Below are 17,998 nucleotides of genomic sequence, written 5' to 3' on the forward strand. Positions count from 1 at the left end.
TAGGGTTGGGAACAGTTCATGGTCCAACCAGTCAGAGGTGGATAACCTGTAATTCATGTCTCACAAAGTAGAGTACCCAGAAGGGCAGTGCATCAGGAATGGAAAGATTAACCATAGACTAAATTATGCTTTGTTCCTGCCGATCAAAGCACAAAAATAAGCCTTGAAAAGATCAAATTTTTCCAAGTAAATTAACTCCACTGCAGAAAAAAGCTAAAACTTATCTATCAAAATTAATAAATATCTAGCACCCAAAAAGGTAAAACTCAGGAATGTCTGGCATCCAATCAAAATATGACTCATAAGGAAAAGCAAAATAAAACAATAGGAAAAAAACCTCAGAAATGACACAAATGATAGAATGTGCAGACAAGGACATTGAAAGAGTTATAGTAACTGTAATTCCATATGTTCAAGATGGCAGAAAATCGATGGAGCGTGTTAAGTAGAAACATTTTTTCTAAAAACCTTACCAAAATTCTAGAAATAAAAAATATAATGTCTGAGATGAAAAATACACTGGATGGGATTAATATGAGATTGGATACTATAGAAGAAAAGATTAATGAACTTGAAGATATAAGTACCAAAAATATATAAAGTGAAACACAGAGAGAAAAGAAAAGAATGAATAAAAACCAAGAACAGAGCATTAGTGGGCAAAGGAACAATTTCAAGCAGTTTAATATACATACAATTGGAATTCTTTAAGAAGAAGAGAGAAGTGGGGAAAAAACTGAGAAATAATGGCTGAACATTTTCTAAATTTCGTGAAAACTATAATTTTATGAATTTATGAAGTAAAACCCATGCACAAGAAACATAAAAAAACCCACACCTATACACATCATAATCAAATTGGCCAAAATCAGTGATAAAGAGGAAAAAATTTTTAATGCAGAAAGAGGAAAATGAGCCATTACATACAAAGGAACAGCAAGGTTAAACACATTTCTCATTAGAAACAATAGAAACCAAAGGACTATATACAGAAACATCTTTAAAATAATGAAAGGAAAAAGCTACAATTTAAAATTCTTTAACACCACCCCAAGAAAAGTGAAATAAAGATTTTTTCAGAAATACAGGCAGATATAATGCATTGTCAGCAGATCTCCACTAAAGAGTTAAAGGACGTCCCTTAGGCAGTAGGAAAATGATACTACATAGTACACACTGCTATATTTAAAACAGATAACCCACAAGGACCTACTGTATAGCATGGGGAACGCTAGGTTATTCTGTAATACCTAAATGGGGAAAGAATTTGAAAAAGAATAGATACATATATATGTATAACTGAATCACTTTGCTGTAGACCTGAAACTAACAGAACATTGTTAATCAACTATGCTCCAATATAAAATAAAAGTTAAAGAAGGGCTTCCCTGGTGGCGCAGTGGTTGAGAATCTGCCTGCTAATGCAGGGGACACGGGTTCAAGCCCTGGCCTGGGAAGATCCCACATGCCACGTAGCAACTGGGCCCGTGAGCCACAACTGCTGAGCCTGCGCGTCTGGAGCCTGTGCTCCGCAACAAGAGAGGCCGCAATAGTGAGAGGCCCGCGCACCGCGATTAAGAGTGGCCCCCACTTGCCACAACTAGAGAAAGCCCTCGCACAGAAACGAAGGCACAACACAGCCAAAAATAAATACATAAATAAATAAATTAAAAAAAAAATTACTTTAAAAAAAAAAAAAAAGTTAAAGAAAAAAGAAATTTGGATTTACAAAAAAGAAAAAGAAATGATGAATACTGGAAACAGTAAATATGTAGGTAAAAGAGAAGATGTTTTCTTATTTTTAATATCTTTAAATAAAACTGACCATCAAAAATAGTAAAAGTGTAGTGTGAATTTTATAATACATGAAGCAGTAAAATATATTCAACAATGGCACAAAGGCCGGGGGAAGGAAATGAAAGTACACTTTTTAAGGTTAATATACAAAAAATGAGTGATGTAATATCTCTTATAGACAATGAAAAGTTTAAGATGTATATGATAAACTATAAAATAATCACTAAAAATAACACAACAGAGTTGTAGCTAATAAGCCAACAAAAAGGATAAAATTAAATAATAAAAAATGCTGAATTCAAAAAATACGGCAGAAAAAAGAAAAGAATGAACAATGAACAAATAAGAAAAATAGAAAACAAATAGCAAGATGTGAGATTTAAACCCAAAGACATACAGTAATACCTCAAAGATACTGTAGGTTCAGTTCCAGACCACTGCAATAAAGCAAATAATGCAATAAAGCATTTCACATAATGTTTTTGGTTTCCCAGTGTATAAAAAATTATATTTGTAAAAAAAAATTATATTTGTACTATACTATAGTCTGTTAAGTGTGCAATAGCGTTATATCTAAAAAAATGTATTGGGTTGGCCAAAAAGTTCATTTGGTTAATGAATATGTTGCTCAATAAAGTTCTTGATGAAAATGAAAAGATGTGTCTTTTATTTTTACTTAAAACCAAATGAACTTTTTGGCCAACACAATACACACCGAAATTTAAAAATTCTTTATTGCTGAAAATGCTAACCATCATCTGAGCCTTCACTGAGTCCTAGTAGTAACATCAAAGATCACTGATCACAGATCACCAAAACAAATATAATAATAGCGAAGAAGTTTGAAATATCATGAGAATTACCAAAATGAGACACAGGGACACAAAGTGACCAAATGTTTTGGAAAAATGGTGCCTATAGACCTGCTCAACTCAGGGTTGGCACAAACCTTCAATTTGTAAGAAACGCAGTATCTACAAACTGCAATTAAGGAAAGCTCAATAAAATGAGGTATGCCTGTAAATATATATACGTTACATGTACATGATTCAGGATTGGAGAAAAAGACAATTATATGCCGCCTAAAATAAATCCACTTTAAATATAAAAGCACAAATAGGCTAAAGTAGAAGGATGAAAAGTAACATAGCATTCTAGCAGTAATTTTAAAAAGCTGGAGTGCCTTTACTATTAATATTTGGCAAAATAAATTTTAATTTTTTGTAAATAAATTTTAAAGCAAAGAATATTACCAGGAATATAGAAAGTAATTTCCTAACAATAAAGAGGTCAAGTCACCAATTCATCAAGAAGACATAAAAACACTAAACATTTATCCATCTAAGTAAGAGAGCTTCAAAATACATGACATAAAAACTGCTAGAACTACAAGAACAAATAAACTAACCTACAGTTACAGTCAGAGATTTGGACGCTTATTTTTCAAATTGACAGGGCATCAATGTGGACACTAGACGACTTGCAAAAGCTATCAACCAACCTGCCCTAATTGACATTTGTACAAGACTTCACCCAACAAGAGGAGAACACGCCTCTTTTGCAACTGTCCAAGGAACATTTACCAAAATAGATTCATATCTGGGTGCTATGGTCTTTGAAAGGTGATTAGGTAGGTCATGAGGGTAGATTGCTCATGAATGGGATTAGTGCTCCTATAAAAGCAGTCCCACAGAGCTCCCCATCCTCTTCCATCATGTGAGGACACAGCAAGAGGACACAGGCTATAAACCAGGAAAAGGGCCATCACCAAAACCTGACCATTCTGGTGCCTTGACCTTGGACTTCCCAGCCTCCAGAATGGTAAACAATGAATTTCTGTTGTTTATAAGCTACCCAGTCAATAGTATTTTTTCATAGCAGCCCAGATGGACTAAGACACTAGGTTTATTCATTTTCTATTGCTGTAGTAACCAGTTAACACAGTGTTAGTGGCTTAAGACAATTCATATTTACTGTCTTATAGTTCTGTATGTTAGAAATCTGATAGAGGTTTCAGTGGACTAAAATCAAGGTGTCAGCAAGGATGCGTTTCTTTTTAGAGGTTCTAGTGAAGAATCTGTTTCCTCAACTTTTGCAGCTTCTAGAGTCTATATTCCTTGGCTCGAGCCCCCTTCCTCCATATTCAAAACGAGCAATGTTGGTTCCCTCTGACCATTCTTCTGTAGGCACATCACCCTCTGACCCTGACCTCAGCCAAAAATGGTTACATTAAGATTCATGTAGTTAGGTTGGTCCACCCCGGTAACTCAGAGTAATCATCCTAATGTCCTAAAGTTAATCACATCTTCACAGTCCTCTTTGTCCATGTTAAGATAATATATCCATAGGTACCAGAGATTAGGACGTGGTAACCTTTGTGGAGCCATTATTCTGCCAAAAACACTGGACCATAAGTCTCAATAAATTTTTTAAAATTAAAATGAAAAAAAAAAATTCAAATCATTCAAAATATATTCTGCAACTACACTGGAATTAAATTAGAGATAAGTGACAGAAGCATTTCTAGAAATTCTCTAAATAGTTGGAAATAAAATATCCCACTTTTAAATACCCCACTGATCAATGAGGAAATCAAAAAGGAAATTAGAAAGCATTCACCTTAAGACATCAGAAAAAGAAGAGCAAATTAATGTCAAGGAAGCAAAAGAAAGGGAATAATTAGAGAGAAGAAATTAATGAAATAAAAAATAGAAAAATAAGTGAAATTGATAACTCTCTAACCAGACTGACCAAGAAAAGAAAAAAAGAGAGGGGAAACTAATTACCAATACCAGGAATTAGATGACATCAGTGGATGATATGTGAATATTATTAAAAATCTTTTGCCAATTAATTCTACAAATTAGGTAAAATGGGAAAGACACAACTGAGAGACACAAACGGACAGAGCTCGCTCAAGAAAAAACAGATAACCAGAAAAGCTCTCAATCTATTAAGGAAATTAAAGTTGTAGTTAAAACATTCCCATAAAGAAAATCACAAGTTCAAATTCATTCAATGTTGAATTCTACCACAAACTTAAGAAGGAAATAATATGGATTCTATATCAATTCTTTCAGAAAATTACACAGGAAGGAAAACTTCCCAATTTATTTTATAAGGCCAGCAGTACCATGTTACAAAGTCAACAAGATTATAAGAATAAAAAACTACAAACTAACATGCCTCATAAACATAGGTACAGAAATTCTTAAAATTTTAACAAATCAAATGCAACAATATATTAAAGGTATAATACAAAATGACTAAGTGGAGCTTACCCCTGATTAGAAAGGATGGTTAAACATTCAAAAATCAATGTCATTCAATTCTATTAGCAAATAGATCTCAATTCAAATAATTTTACTATTTTATGTTTAAAAATGGAAAGTTTATTACAGTTCTCTAAACAAACACACATACTCATCTCCCTTAATATAACATATCCCATAGGACTAATGTGATGATTTTACTCAAAGAGTAAGAACTGGGCTCTACCTATCTTGACCATCACGGTTATTTTCCACATTTTATTATTTTGGGAGAGTGAGATATTTTAACTTCATTATTCAAATTCTGGTTTGGCTTCCAGAACATATTACTAGTATGATCTCAAAAGAAAATCCAATTTAGAAAGTTAATTTCTAACCATTAAATATTCATGAACATTCTAAAGTAACTGTGTAATTTGCTTAAAAATAAAATATAATTAGATAGCCATGAAATAAAGGGCAGGAAACAATAAAAAATGTAACAATTCTTTCAATTTTAATTACTATTTAATAAGCTCAAGGATGAGCCCTTTTGTCACCTTCAATCATAATCTGAATAAAACAAGTGAAATCTGATTAACATTTCTATATAAATCTTAGAAAATGAAATGATATATCCAGCATCCTCAAAGTCAAAATTCTAAAAAACTACAAGGAAATATTTCTGGCATTTTTTTTTTTTTACTATATTAGCATCTAATTCAATCACCATGAAGAAGTAACTTTATCAAATTAATTTTTATTACTATTTACTGAGTAGTAATTTGTACTAATATTTCTTGAACAGGTAAGTAATTTCCTTAACTTAGACATGGAATCAACCTTACAATAAGAATTTTTCCAGCAAACAAATGATTTTTACAAATCACTCAGTCCTCCCACAAATCACATAGAAATTAATATAAATAAAACATGCAAATTTTTCTATATAAAAGAAGAATAAATGATCTGTAATTTTTTAAAGATTATAAAACATAATGGCTCAGCACAGAGCTTGGCACATGTGAGCTATTTAGTAAACTAATTTGAATTCATTCTAATCAAACAGTCATAAAAGGATGATAAATAAATCCCAACATTAAAAAATATAAACTTTTTCTTTTATAAAAGCATAAATTAAGACTACAAACCTTGACTCTTTCAACATAGAAAGAACATCCTAAATGTTCCTAGCAATAAATCAAAAGCCTTTAGCAGCCTATCACTAAACACAATAAAAATAAAATATACAACATATATAGAGTAGATAAAGAAGTCAATAGTGAAAGGTAGTGAGCCTTAAAGAATTAGCTATTAGGTACTGCTAATCCTAAATTTTTAATGAAGGTTTGAATTATGTTCAGTATATAATAAAGATTACTAAACATAGCAAATGATTTCAAGTTGTATTGTAAGAAAAGGGTATCTAACCCTCAAAGAATAAAATTAATCAGAAAATAAAAACAATGTAGTTATTTCAAGTTTTGATGCATTTTTAAAGAATATAATCTCACTGCAAAATTAGTACATTCTTTGGTTAATTTAATATTATTCGTGTAAACATTTTTTACGAAGACATTCATCATCACAGACATTCACTGTATCCTTTTTATGGAGGGTCAATACTTGTTTTCATATTGCTCAAAATATAGAAATCTTTATCACTTCTTTGAACAAAAACAGCATTCTTTTTGTAATGAAAATACTCAGTGGTCATTAGATTAAATACTATTAATACTTACCTGTATTTTAATGGGCCATGAAAAGTTGCTGACGTACACATAGAACGTAATGTTTGGATTGCTTCTAAAGTTAAATTTTTCATAGGAAAAACTATCTCTGTATTCTTTTATATTAGTCTTGGAAACTATAGGGGTCTCCTCCCCAGATATTGTTCCAGCTAAAATGTAAATAATAATAACAAATTTAAATAATTCATATTAGGAAACAGGTATCTTTATTAACATAATATATACATATATATATTTACTTAATTTTTATAACTATACTTATAAGAACATAACTATCCAAATAAAGTCATGTTTTACAACTTAGACTGACAAAGAAAAAAGAAAATGAGATTTGTCATACATATTGATATAATGGAAACAGATTTAGTATAAAAATTATTTTTTAAAGTGATACCACTGATTAAGTGCTATGTACTAGGCACTGGCTTAGAGACTTTATATTCTATTCTAAAAAAAAATTTATCCCAGAGATATTCCAGCTCTGTTTTTCAAACTGAAAACTGAGCCTCAGAAAGATTAAGACACTTGCCTTAAGTTTATAGCTACTGAACAGTAAAGTCCTTTTTGGAACTCAGGTATATAAGGCTTCAGAAACTGAGTTTTATCTACTTCTCCACAGAGCCTTTCAAAACAAATCAGGACATATTTCACATGTCTCAATCCAATTTAAAAACGGAAAAGAAATCAAATTTTTTTTGTTTACCACAAACTAAACCACCACTACTTTGAATAAATTGGGAGGATATAATTTAAAATATGAGTTAAACGTTCAATTAGTTAAACACGTATTGGGTACTCAATAAATATTTACTGAAATTAACCAAATGGAAGAAAGAATTTCCAACAATCTTACCAAGCCCTCCGCCTTAACAGTAAAAATAATTAGGATACTGAGCAACTGAATTAATTTCTAACTGATGACCTCTTCCAAAATAACCTTGGATGCTTTTTAAAAATGCAGATTTCCTGATGACATCTTCCAAACTGATAAATCAAAATTTCTGAGATTTGGTTCTGGGAATCTGAAGGTTACAAGTGATCTCTTGCATATTAAAACCACTGTTCTAAAGTGATTACACAGGTTTTATGTATTTTTGTTGACAAATTTTAAAACTCTTGTAGAGTCAGTTTATTATGCAGAATTTCAAATTTACAGTACAAGTTATCATGAATTCTTATTAATGAAACTCACAGAGCCAAGATTTCACTATATGTTTGCACTACTGGAACAAAATATCTACATAATTGTCTAATCTTTTCCATTTTTACACATGTAATATAAAATCTGGAATTGCAAAGACCTCTTCACTTTTGAATTCTGTTTCCATTATTCTACATATTAAAATAGCATAATAACTTAATTTTAAGAAATCAAATATGGATTTCTAAGGATCCATATATTTTCTTTAAAAACCTTCCAGCACTTTTTTTTTTTTTTTAACATGAATACCTTTATTGAATCACATTTTAAATTTATAATTCTAGACATTATAGTGTTATGAATAAATAATATTTGTATTGCATTTATAGGAAATGTTCAGAAAGTTCTCATTACTTTGAATTTGTTCCAAGTGATTTTTGTAGCTCTCTAGAAATGTACTACCATAAATGTATTATCATAAATCAAATTCTAGGTTCAGAAAAGAATGTGTCATCTTTAATCATGGAGACCATATCCTATATTATATTTATCATTATTAGCAATACAGCTAGGTAGGACGTTACCGGGATTACAGTATATTTAAAAGACTTGTTTTAATTTTATTTCTTTGAAGATGGGTTCAAATTGCAAACCTAAATTGATTAACCTATAATCAAAGCAATTATATTATTTTTAAACATATCCTTTCTGATGTATTTGAAGTCCCCTAACTACCCCACCTCAAAAAAAAAAAAAAATACCACTCTAGGAGTATAAGAGAACAAAAGTTTCACATATTGTTTTTTTATTTAATTAATTAAGTTATTTATTTATTTATTTATTTATTTATTTATGGCTGCGTTGGGTCTTTGTTGCTGTGTGCGGGCTCTTCCAGCACTTTTATGCAACAGTGTATCTTTTACATAGAAAGTAGAAAGCAATAGAATTTCCTAAAATGTAAATATAAAACGGTGAGAATACTTTTTCATAATCCAGCATACAGATTTGTACTTCTTCTTAGTTATGTTTCTTAAAAGTTAACAATTTCAACTTATAAACCTTATTGTGGAAGAACTATTAAGTGCAGGGTTTTTTTACCCTCTCTCAGCACCAAAGCTGACAAAGGTAAGGGGTAAACTTAAAAGTAATAGATAAGTTGGTAATTTATAAGCATATACAGAAAAAATTCACTGTCTTATATCAATATTAAGGTCAATAATTAAATTTATAGCTTCAATGGTGAATCAAGTAATTGAAATCTCAGCCTCTTTAGTCATTAAAGAAGTAATCTATCTTAATTAAAATCACAGGAATTCATAACACTGTCATAAAAAAAATTAAGTAGTGTAAAATGTTGTTATCCACCTAATTTTAATTGAATTAGGGAGAAAGTTAACACAGTAATGAAGCTTTATTAATAATGCTACTTATTATTTTTATCTGAAACAGCAGGTATTATTATATGCATAATTATGGCATATAGTATATATATGTCATATAATATTTTTTAATTTCAATTATTTAAATTAACATAAAAGGTCATATTAGAACACCCTACATATAGGAACAGAAGTGAAAGACTCATGACAACAAAATTCTCTTACCTGTTGAACCAACTGACCATGTAATGTTGAGATTAAAGTTGTTTGATGCATTTATTGAAATATCCAAATTTTTGTTTGACTACCAAGAAAAAAAATATTGTGGTTAAAAAAATCAAATTATACTAGATAGATATGTTTACTGTTTTAATTATGTCCATGCTATATTTCTCACACTGTAAACATCATGTGAATACTCAAGTGAGAAAGTGCAGACGCCAATTACACTTTTTTAATGAAAAAATATAGGTGATAAATTCAAAGGTATATTTAAAGTTCCCATTTATCTTCCCTACTATAATCTGGCCTTCTCTATGTAAGCCAGAGGCTGCTATAATTCAATATTTTAGCAATTGTGGCTTCGTATTAATTAAATCATGTTCATGAGGCAACAAAATGAGTTTATAAAGACTATGCATCATTGAGTCAGGCGACCTTGGGGGGGTTCAAATCTTAGCTCTTTAATGTACATGCTGATTGATATAGGGAAGGTTACCTCTCCTTCCCGAAAATCAGTTTCCTTATCTCTGAAATGGGGATTTCATGACTTCCCTAAAGACTTTCTTGTGAACATTAAATAAGATTCTTCATCTTCTTCCTTACCAGGGGACTCAGAAAGAAGACATGATTGCTGACTTCTGAGAAGGGGTTGATTTTTTTATTATTAATGGAGTGGTTCAAAAATAGTTGCTTTTCTACGAAAACAAAACATGGTAGAAACAGTGTACCCCTAAGAAAACTTAAATCATTATTTTTATCTTGAAGTCACATCTTCATGATTGTGTGTGCCTTATTTTGGGTCGGGGAAATGTGAGAATAACTGGTATTATTGCTAGAAAGGTCACACAAAATTTGCAACTGATATAGGAAACTATAGAACTCTTCTTGAATTTTTAGTTCATCCTCTCAAGTTTAGGCATTACTGAAATATGTGGTACCATAACTAAAGCCCTATAAAATACATTTAAGGTCAAGGAAATATACTGGACTGGAAGAGGTAATACTGTGACTACCACAGTAAATGACAAAATTAGTCATTTAGAACATTGTTGTTAGATGTGGATAAGTTCAGCAAAATATTATACAAGAAACTACTCCAGAAATTGTTCACATGAAAGCATTGGCTGGAGATGATGTACAGTGGGTTAGAATTATATCTGTTTTCAAAATATAATAAATGCATAAATAATGAAGGTACCTATTTTTTTATTTGTTTTGTAGGATAAGTAGGAAGCCCAGACCAATAATCTATTTTAATTTCAGAAATTGTTCCAAGTTGAATTTCTCTTTAATTATAAATTGTATAAATTTAATTACAAATTATTTATAATGAAGTTACAAGCATCCTTGGTGGCACTTCTCATGATAGTTTAGTGTCCTTCAGTTTCCAAAAACATGTGTCTGGGCTCTTGGCTTCAACTGAACAATACAGCAGAAAGTAAAACTGAAAGCTGTGACATTTGTAAGAATTCAAGTTTTTCTGGAAATTGAAGGAGGAGAGGATAGCCAAGAGAGAAGCAAACCAGAATTATGGCTAATCTGAGCCCATGTGTATGACACTATGGATCATATTGGAGAGAAGTATTACTCACTTCCACATTGTGAGTCAGATATCCCACTTATATTAAATGTCTTATATCCTCCATGAACTCTACAAGTTTGGAATTACCATTAAACATTCAAGAAGCCAAAGGTAAAGACTAAATTCTGATACATGCTGCAACATGGATGAACATTGGAAACACTGAAACATTAGGCTAAGTGAAATAAGCCAGACATGGAAGTACAAATGTTGTATGATTACACATATGAGGTACCTGGAACACAGAAACTGATAGAGACAGAAAGTAGAATAAAGGTTACCACAGGCTGGGGGTAGGGGAGGAATAGGGAGTTATTGCTTAATGGATACAGAAATTCTATTTGGACTGATGAAAAATTTTGATGATGGATTGTGGTAATGGTTGCGTAACACTGTAAATGTACTTAAATGCCACCAAATTGTACACCTAAAAATGGTTAAAATGATAAATTTTACTTTATGTATGTTTTACCACAGTAAAAAAAGAAGTCTACAGTGTTTACAATGCACTTATTAAAACATTCTTATTATACAGAAAATGTAGTTTCTGACATATTTAATATGTCTTTATAAAAATACACACCATCAGTGAAGAGAGTATTATACTTGTACGAAGGCATCCTCAAAAAGCCTTATTTAAAAGTCAAAACTTTAAATGTAGTCCCAAGAATGTAGGCTTCCCTTAAAATCTAAGGAATAAGGAGAATTTCCCTATTTTGGGGAAAGAGGGCTCTTACTTTACTGGAAACTGAAAATTTAAATTATACTATTTGTTGGCAAGTTCAGTAAAATATTTTAGAGGAAAGAAGCTAGCAAATGCCAGGATACATTTTGAGGTTTCACCTATTTGAAAAACTATTAAAATATATGATATAGATTTAGTAAGCTGGATTAATGTATAATAAGAATACAGCATTTGAGAAAGAGTGACATCAGTAGGGTGGTGGAATAGGAAGTCCCAGCGCTCATCCCTGACAAAAAGAAAACAATTTAACAATGATATATGGACCAGAACACCTCTATGACAGGACCAAAATCCAGTTAAGAAGTTGCAGTACAAAAAAAAGAATACAAAACTGAGACTAGCCACATTATAATGGGTAAAAAGAACAATTTCACTTTACCAAGGTCAGCACCTCCCCCAAGCCAGCGCAGCTCAACATCAGAAAGATCAACTTGGCCAATGACTGCTCCCTCAGGGGAAAGAGAGAGTGTAGGATATATCCAACATACTTGTCCTTTAATGGTACTGCCCAAAGGACCTATTTCTGTCTCCACTAAGACAGAGAGCACTGAGAGAACAAGCATGTGTGGACATCTGACATCAGCTAAGAGAAAACAAACAAAATGTGGGTGGCTCACTACAGCCAACATGACTCAGAGAGATTGGGAGAAGGTGCACAACCCTGAGAACTTCTCCCCCAGAAGAAGTTGTTAAAGGGTACAAACTTGCAAACAGTAGGTAAATCCTAGAGATCTTATGCACAATATAGTGTTTATAGACAACAAATACTGTATCATAAACTTCAAAGTTGCTAAGAGACTAGATTTTAATTATTGCCCCCCCAAAATTACAATTATTTGACATGACAGAGGTGTTAGCTCATGCTATGTTTGTAATCATATTGTAATATATGCACATATTAAATCAGCATATTATACAGTTTAAACTTACACAATGTAATATGTCAATTACATCTCAATAAAAATAATTTTTTTAAAACCTAGCATTCATATAACTCAGATAAAACAGTTGATTTAGAAAAAATATAATGAAAACTTACTACTATGTAACAGTATATTTAAAAAAAAAGAAAATATATATAAGATAGCCTGTGTTCTGAAGCTTTGGGTTATATTTTCAAAAAGACCACTCCCAGTTTCAGAACAAAATTAAAAGCATAAACACTGCTGTGAGCCTGAAAAATAACAGAAGTAATGCATAAATTGTAGGACTGTTTACAAAATCTGAAATATCAAGCTCACAAATTCTCTGAATCACAAAGGTAACTAGGTCTTACGAAAAGAAAAAATTAACAGGATTAGTCTTTCTACAAAAGCCCTACAGTGTGATAATTCTGAGAAGAGGTACAATTACAATGAAAGATGATGAAAAGCTGTATCCATTGATATTTTAAAAGTTAAATTATCTTCTTACCTGTTCTGGGTTTGCTATGAAGTTTATGGCAGTATGGTGGCGATCATCTTCCTGTAATAAGCTGAATGTAAACTGATAATCAATCAAAAGGCTGTCTGTAGGGAAAAAAAAAATACAATCCGGATATGTACTTTTAAAAATTGTTTGACAAACAAAAGTTAGGTGAAAATATATTGCATATCAGATTTGAAAATTATTATCATTAATTATTAGTGGCCTATTCAAGACTGGCAAAATATAAATCTTTATCAAGCAACAAAAAACAAAATATAGATATGAAAGTAGTCCTAACTCTTCAAAATTCTATTACTTCTCTTGCTATTATAAAGGTTCCACAAACACTGTAGCCATTCTGGAAACTACACAAGAGAATAAAATAAAGTCATCCACAATCTTACAATCAGAGAAGAATACAGGTAACATTTTGGTGCATTTTATTCCAGCTATAATTCTGTAGATAGAAAGACAGGGAGACATTTTGGTATCCTAGTTTCATAAAATCAAAATTCTTTGAAACATGAATTTTAATAGCTAAATAATATTTCATCACATGCCATAATGCATTTACTTGGACCTATTATTGTAGTAATTTTTACTTTCAGCAGTTTTTAAATGAGTCTGTGATAAGCATCATTCTACAAAAGTGACTCTTATTAACAATTGGTAAAAAGAATTCAGTGGTAAACATTTTTAAATTTTGTCCATGTAAAATAATACTGAAACCAAGGTGAAACATTTAAATGTTATAGGTCATGAATAGCTTCACGTGTTATACAAAGGTGAAGTATTACTCATAATGTTAAACTTCCACCTTTTAAAAAATATTTCCAATTATTTAAATAGAAATGACTTCTATCTTTTGGATACATACCTTTCATGTTATCCCCTCAGCCATTAAACACTATTAAAATTAAAAGTAAAGATAGGAACAATATCACTGGATTTATTATCAAAGCATCATTCTTTATGTTGCTTACTTTATGCTTTATAAGATCCACCCTATATATTTCTTATATAATTTAGTGTAAGGCAACACTCTGTCTTTCTAAGAATTTATTATAGGCATACTTATCCGTGATAATGAGAACTATGTAATAGGTCACATTTCATCTGACTGCCAGAAAATGCAAGGCAAATTCAATGGGCCAGAGCTGTTCTAGGCACTGGAGATATAAAACAATAAAAGATACAGATTTCTGTCCTTATGCAATGTATATTCTATCAAATGGACGTTGAAAATTAATAAATAATTTGAGCATATAGCATAACATGACAATAAGTGTAAGAGTAATAAGCCAGTGAAGAGGAGAGAAATTTCTGTCCAGGTAGGAGTAGGCTTGCAACTTTGAAAAGAAACATTTAAAGATCAAAGGTAGTAAGAGAATAAACCATGGTGTTTACAAGAGAACACGTAATCCAGGCAGAGGAAACAAGTACAAACGCCTCAACGAAAGAATGAGCCTTAACAGATTCCTGTGAAGAGGCTGCAGCAAGAATGCTAGCAAGAGGTGAAGGTAGAGACGGGAAGAGCAGTGGAGGTACTTGGAAGGTGTAACAAACAGGGTGAGCTAAATAAAGAGATGTGGCATTTTACAGAAAGAAAGGTAACTTTTTTTGACCCAAGATGGAGCAAAAACGTCAGTACTAACTGAGACGGGTGAGAAGAATAGGTTCTATTTGTTGGGAGTGTGGAATAATTAGAAGCTTAGTTTCGAAGATGTTACGTCTGAGTTACTCATTGAATATATAAGGGATATGTTGAGCTCAGGAGTCTAGTGGATAACAATTTGGAAATCATCAGCATTTCTGATGGGATTTAAAGCCGTGAAGCCAAGGAATCACCAGCTGTAGATGGAGAAGAGGTTCAAGAGATGAGCCCTGAGGCAAACCACTGTTAAATAATCAGATCCTCAAAAGAAGCCTATAAAGGAGACTGAGAGGGCAACCTATGAGACAGGAAGAAAACCAGAATTTAGTGTCCAGGGAGCCAAAGAAATACAGTGTTTAGAATAGAGAATAGTGATCACCTTGGTCAACTGCAGCTGAGAAGGTTTTAGAAGTACGGTGCAATATTAAGGAAAGATAACATCAATTCAGAATAAAGGGAAAATACCACTGAGAAAAAGTAAACATTTCAAATCTATTTGCCAAAGCTTGTCTGAATAATTATCTTTACTTTTTTCTAGCTTGAAACTAAGCATGAAGAAGTCAGGAACCGACGGCCTTTAGGAGGTAGGGACTGGTGACTTGGGACACCTGAGCAGCTCTGGGTAGAGGCTGCAGTGTCCCAGGTCTATGGACATTCTTTTGCCTTTATGGACTCTCACCCTCAGCCACAGTCACCAAATTCTTGGCCAGGCATTCAAGTTTGATTTCCCTATTGTTATTTATTAGAGTTGGAAGTACAAGGTCAGTACAATGTATATTATGTATGGTAATGATCAATCCAAATGTCAGTTGGCCTAGAATATAAGCCTGAATCCTGGAACAAAATTAGTAGGAGCATTACTCAATTCAAGTAATATTATAAATTGAAGAGAGTTTAGAATTCTACATAAAATGTTTCCTTTTAAACCTGCTTAAAGTCTTCCAGAAGCCAACTGTACAATTTTCCACTTAACCAGGAGATATATTTCTCTCCCTAATTTTAAATATCATGTTGCTGTATTTTAGGGGGTTTGCAAATGAATAATTAACTGGCACTTAAAACATGTACCTTAATGCTGTAATTTAGTCTGAACTTCTTAGCTAAGTAGGGTACAGAACATAAAACGTTAAAATTTTAAATACACCCAAGTTTATGCAAATGTGCGTAATTTGAAAATAAGTTTTTGTACTGCTTTAATGAACCACTTTATTATGGTATAAAAAAGAAAGTTATGTTTGACTATAAATCAACTCAAAAAACTTACTGAATTATTGACAAGTACAAAGAAATGACAAAATAGCAGGAGGAGTAAGTGTGATAAAGTGAGGGAAGAGAGCTCCTCTTTATATTGGGAGAAAGAGCATGTTTTTATACTGCTTGGCATACATAAAATTTAGTAGAAAAGAAACAGTTGATAAGAAAGGAGAGAGAAGAAATTTTAGAACAATGTCCTTGGGTAGGTAAAAGGCAATGACCTCAAAACTCAAGGGATGACCCAGTCATAAGTTCCCTGGGTTTGTAGGGGTTTTATTTGTTTGTTTTTGCTTCCTGTATATCTCTCCCCACCTGCGTGCTAGACCAGCAGTAATGTGGAAGCACCAACAAATTCATACCAAAACAAAAAACAAAAAAAAGGAAGTCTTAAGAAAATCCTGCTGCTGAGATTACAGGGTGGAGCCCTGTAAACTGCACCCACCCTGCACTAAGGTTAGCAGAGGTGGAGCCTATGTTGCTGCAGGAAACATAGCGAAGTGTTAAGCTTTATTAAACCCACTAGGTAAATAATTTTAAAATTTTATGTCCTACAAAGGTATATATACTATACATATGGCAATATATATACTATAATTTTCAGCATATTTTAAACTTTCATAGTCAAAAAAAAAGACAAACTGCATTGTGCATTTTTAAATATATTACTGACTAGAGACAATTATTTGAAAACTTTGTGAATAGAAAAAACACCAAAGATATATTTCAAAGCTTGAAGAAAACCATAAACACTATGTAAATCAATCCTTTGATTTCATAGACTCAGCCCTGAAGTTTGGAACAGCTGTAAATGATACAGCTGGCTCTTAAATATTCTGGCTAACAATCAGCAAACTACCTCTGATAAGTCCAGGGAAACTAGACACTGGCAATTAATTTCCCAATTGGATCTAAAAATGAAGCCTACAAATATGGGTAAATGGATATGAAGAAGAGCCACTCTTCTTTACACCTCTTTCACTTTTTTTTTTTTAATATTTATTTATTTGTATTTTTTGGCTGCATCAGGTCTCAGCTGTGGCATGAGGGCTTCTCTCCAGCTGCAGTGTGTGGGCTTAGTTGCCCTGAGGCATGTGGGATCTTAGTTCCCCAACCAGGGATCGAACCCACGTCCCCTGCATTGGAAGGAGGACTCTTTAACCACTGGACCTCCAGGGAAGACCCTCTTTCACTTTTTATATGAACTTGGTAGACCTTAAGGTTAATATGAGGCTATTCATACTTCTGGCTCCAAATTCTGATTGTATAAATGAAAAAAAAATCATGAAAATAAAGAGAAAGGAAAAATTAACATCTTTTGTATTGTTGAGTTAGTTTGACTTGCATAGTGAGAAAAGAGAAAAATATTTTGTCAATAATAGAGTAAGTATATATAATTATTTAATATGAGTAAGGTGTTTAGTCATTTAAAATATCTATGCAGTATACACGAAAGGAAAAAGAAAATCTAAAAAAAACCCACATAATTAAAGATGAAAAGATGAGATAATAACACTGAAGACTACAATAAAAAGAGAGTTAGGTAAGTTAAAAGTGTAAGAAACAAAACAAAAACAAAATGTAATGATATGGCAAAATTAAAAATAATGGATCAGAAAATAAAGGAATTAAAACATAATTCTGAACCAGTTCATGTAGGTCAAATCTGAAAAAGCCTCCCAGAATAGAACAGAGATGAAAATCACTCAAGAGGAATATTAGACATAGAAATTTTCAACATATGCAGGGAAAATGTTGTTAAAAGCAGACAATCATAACAAATTGAAAAGAAGCACATATATGTTAAATATATGATAA

At 31.9% G+C, this 17,998-nt stretch overlaps 1 protein-coding gene across 7 annotated transcripts in view; it reads right to left on the reverse strand.

Annotated features, from left to right (window-relative positions):
• ATRNL1 (attractin like 1) overlaps positions 1-17,998 on the reverse strand; it is a 721,245-nt gene that overhangs the window by 464,292 nt on the left and 238,955 nt on the right. For all 7 annotated transcript variants that reach the window (XR_009497890.1, XR_009497891.1, XM_059899416.1 and 4 more), the window contains exons 22-24: positions 13,282-13,376; positions 9,545-9,623; positions 6,791-6,948 (exon numbers count right to left, since the gene is read on the reverse strand). Coding sequence is in view for 5 of the 7 variants with exons in the window: in XM_059899416.1 (XP_059755399.1) it covers positions 6,791-6,948; positions 9,545-9,623; positions 13,282-13,376 (332 nt within the window). In the remaining 2 variants the exon portion in view is untranslated. The remainder of the gene's footprint in view (positions 1-6,790; positions 6,949-9,544; positions 9,624-13,281; positions 13,377-17,998) is intronic.

This window comes from Balaenoptera ricei, chromosome 16, assembly GCF_028023285.1.
Source record: "Balaenoptera ricei isolate mBalRic1 chromosome 16, mBalRic1.hap2, whole genome shotgun sequence".
NCBI classification, from domain to species: Eukaryota; Metazoa; Chordata; class Mammalia; order Artiodactyla; family Balaenopteridae; genus Balaenoptera; species Balaenoptera ricei.